The sequence below is a fragment of the Zychaea mexicana genome, assembly GCF_025766255.1.
Source record: "Zychaea mexicana strain RSA 1403 chromosome Unknown BDB00scaffold_22, whole genome shotgun sequence".
NCBI lineage: Eukaryota > Fungi > Mucoromycota > Mucoromycetes > Mucorales > Lichtheimiaceae > Zychaea > Zychaea mexicana.
Window position 1 is genome coordinate 138,804 of NW_026516685.1, and position 3,879 is coordinate 142,682.

General features: G+C 31.6%; 2 protein-coding genes across 2 annotated transcripts; one reads left to right on the forward strand and one right to left on the reverse strand.

The window, feature by feature from the left end:
- Positions 1-1,134: 1,134 nt before the first annotated feature.
- BDB00DRAFT_786522 (uncharacterized protein) lies at positions 1,135-1,771 on the reverse strand (the record flags this gene model as incomplete). Its single annotated transcript, XM_053120618.1, has 3 exons — positions 1,135-1,202; positions 1,302-1,414; positions 1,647-1,771. 3 exons carry the CDS (start codon positions 1,769-1,771, stop codon positions 1,135-1,137), a joined length of 306 nt encoding a protein of 101 aa, XP_052981439.1.
- A 350-nt stretch (positions 1,772-2,121) lies between these two features.
- BDB00DRAFT_786523 (uncharacterized protein) lies at positions 2,122-2,758 on the forward strand (the record flags this gene model as incomplete). Its single annotated transcript, XM_053120619.1, has 3 exons — positions 2,122-2,246; positions 2,479-2,591; positions 2,691-2,758. 3 exons carry the CDS (start codon positions 2,122-2,124, stop codon positions 2,756-2,758), a joined length of 306 nt encoding a protein of 101 aa, XP_052981440.1.
- Positions 2,759-3,879: the final 1,121 nt, after the last annotated feature.

The window sequence follows — 3,879 nt, forward strand, 5'->3', positions numbered from 1 at the left end:
CATTTCAAGGGGATAAAAATCATTTTGAATGACCGTGGACTTTGGTTTGAGGAAGACCCGTATAGACCTGGAAAAGTTTGGCGAATGGATTGCAAAAAAGAAGAAGCGGACGATAGCAAGTGTTGTACTAGACATTTTCTTGGTGCTCAGCCCGACTTTCAAGATCAAAAGACAGCCCTTTGTGAAGCTGTGGTGAACGCGGGTCACATTTTTGAGCTATATCCAAAATTCCAATGCGAGTGCAATTGGATCGAACGATATTAGGGCCGAGCAAAGTACCATGCACGAATCAATTGTAATTACAGTTATAAAGCTTTGAAAGAAAACTTACCAAAGTTCCTGGGTACTGTTTCGCCCCCAGACGAAGTACCTACACTAATTAGACGATTTTATGGAAGGGTGTGGCATTTTATAGACGCTTATTCCCAAGAACTACCAACTCCCGAAGCTATCACTCTTGTGGAAAGATATACTTCCCGAACTTACAGATCACACTGTCTTGACGATTTCCCTACTATTATTTGAATATTACTAAATAAAGAAGCGGCATTTGAAATCTCAAAATTGAAACATTGGCGGTTATAGATGAAATATACTATATTTTACAAAAATGGAAGGCTTGAATACAACATTAATTAATCCTCTAATAAATTCAACTATGTTCGATAATATAATAATATTATACTTAATAATAAGCAAAATTACAGTTATTAAAAATATTGAAAATAAAGAAGAAGTTGATATTGATTTATTGAAAAGTGAGAAGTTTAATATATATCCATTGATATTTTCTCCATCAATTACTAAGTCTAATGAGAACATATATATATACTTTAACATAAAAAGTGCTTTTATAGAATTTTTAGAAAGTAATACAGAAGATATTAACATTGAAATTAATTATGATACAGCTATAAATGCATTTAGGAATATAAAATATATTAATGTCATGTGATGAATTAAAAAGCCTTGGCAAAAAGTGTTGAAGATGAAAAAAAAATAAAAATACAATCTATACTTATAAAGTAATTGTTCATTTTTTGCTATATGTTTTAGTATTTAATATATTACAGTGTTTTGAAAAATTTTAATATTCTCAATTCATTATATGTTTAATAAAATTTTTAAATTTATTTATAAATAAATGTTCTCCTTTCTCTTCCATCTCTTGCTTAAGCAAAACCAATCCTTCTTCGAACAGTCTAATTACATATTAAATCAAGTGAGTATCTTTGAAAAAAACAAGTTTGTACAGATAAAAAGGACTAAAGTTCCTTTAGTGTCAAATTTTAGATTTTTACCTTTTTGTTTGTTGGCAATGAGAATTAGCTTGCGAGGTAGGTGATGTAACATGTGATGGCTGCAGCGAGGGTAGTTGTTGGGTTGTTGCTTCTTGTGGTTCTGGGGACGGGGGCTTGAAATGCAGAGATTGTTGACTATAAACAACTGCTCTTCCTTTTTTTTTTATTGGAAGAATAGATACGTCGGTAAAACCACAAAAAAAGGAATGGAATCCGTAGTAACTATTGTAGAATACTGATGCATTGATGTGGGTATCAAAATGTAAATAAGCGTAACTAATCATACACAGTACATTGTTAGAATCGAAATCAGGTAACAATCATAGAAGATTCGACGATACTTACTCGGCCTGCATAACTTTGACAATGCGTCTTAACCCTGTTGTGACAATTCTTTCAACAAGCTGATCTCGTGATACGTTGTATATAGCTGATCCTTTCAGGATCACTTGGCAGTCTGGAGCAACCATAGTGCAAATGTACAGTTGATTCAGGTAGACCTTGAAATTTACAAGCTATTAAAAGTTTATTCATGTAAGCAAAACAATGTAAGATGGGTTATTATAGAAATAAAGGCTAATACATACTTATCTTTTGATGTGAGAAAAAATAGTGTAAAGAGAAAGAGAGGGGTGAATTGGGTACAGAGGCTTTATATATCAAAGATTTAAACACTAAGTGAGATTATACAACCTCAATGTCCCGACATGTCAAGGTCACTAGACCCGCAAGAAATAATACGCCCTCTACAGTCACATGAATAAACTTTCAATAGCTTGTAAATTTCAAGGTCTACCTGAATCAACTGTACATTTGCACCATGGTTGCTCCAGACTGCCAAGTGATCCTAAAAGGATCAGCTATATACAACGTATCACGAGATCAGCTTGTTGAAAGAATTGTCACAACAGGGTTAAGACGCATTGTCAAAGTTACGCAGGCCGAGTAAGTATCGTCGAATCTTCTATGATTGTTACCTGATTTCGATTCTAACAATGTACTGTGTATGATTAGTTACGCTTATTTGCATTTTGATACCCACATCAATGCATCAGTATTCTACAACAGTTACTCCGGATTCCATTCCTTTTTTTGTGGTTTTACTGACGTATCTATTCTTCCAATGAAAAAAAAAGGAAGAGCAGTTGTTTATAGTCAACAATCTCTGCATTTCAAGCCCCCGTCCCCAGAACCACAAGAAGCAACAACCCAACAACTACCCTCGCTGCAGCCATCACATGTTACATCACCTACCTCGCAAGCTGATTCTCATTGCCAACAAACAAAAAGGTAAAAATCTAAAATTTGATACTAAAGGAACTTTAGTCCTTTTTATCTGTACAAACTTGTTTTTTTTAAAGATTCTCACTTGATTTAATATGTCGTTAGACTGTTCGAAGAAGGATTGGTTTTGCTTAAGCAAGAGATGGAAGAGAAAGGAGAACATTTATTTATAAATAAATTTAAAAATTTTATTAAACATATAATGAATTGAGAATATTAAAATTTTTCAAAACACTGTAATATATTAAATACTAAAACATACAGCAAAAAATGAACAATTATTTTATAACTATAGATTGTATTTTTATTTTTTTTTCATCTTCAACACTTTTTGCCAAGGCTTTTTAATTCATCACATGACATTAATATATTTTATATTCCTAAATGCATTTATAGCTGTATCATAATTAATTTCAATGTTAATATCTTCTGTATTACTTTCTAAAAATTCTATAAAAGCACTTTTTATGTTAAAGTATATATATATGTTCTCATTAGACTTAGTAATTGATGGAGAAAATATCAATGGATATATATTAAACTTCTCACTTTTCAATAAATCAATATCAACTTTTTCTTTATTTTCAATATTTTTAATAACTGTAATATTGCTTATTGTTAAGTATAATATTATTGTATTCTCGAATATAGCTAAGTTTATTAGAGGATTAATTAATGTTGTATTCAAGCCTTCCATTTTTTAAAATAAGAATTAATTTTATTATACAAAACATTTATCATACTTTCAAAATCAATATTACAGTGGACCCCTGCTTTTTGCACCCCCGTTTATTGCAGATCCCCACTTATTGCAACTTTTTTGAGCAGATTCCCGCTCAACACTTAGTAAAATTGCAGATTCCTCGGTTTTTGCAGATTGCAACTTGGAAATCGGGACCTGCAATTTCCCGCTTCAGCCTTATATATTGTATATTAATCTCGAACTTCAGAGACAGTGAGACTCGAACCAGTGACAAAAGAGATACACTATCGTATTCTATTATTTAAGAGCTTTTAAACTAAATAAGGAAAGATGTGATTGCCAGCTTATCGATCCCACTTGTGTAACATATTCACATTTTACAGTTCCTCAGATTTTGCAGCTTTTTTGACGGAATTCCCGCTGTTGCAAAAAGCGGGGGTTCACTGTATCTTCTTTAGTTATATCAATATTTATTTTAATTGTATAAGGTTTTTTACCAAGCCATGTGCTACAATTACTAAATGCAAAAGTAGGATCAATTATAAAATTTTATGGTTTATAATTAAGATTATATTTAAAATCATTAAATGA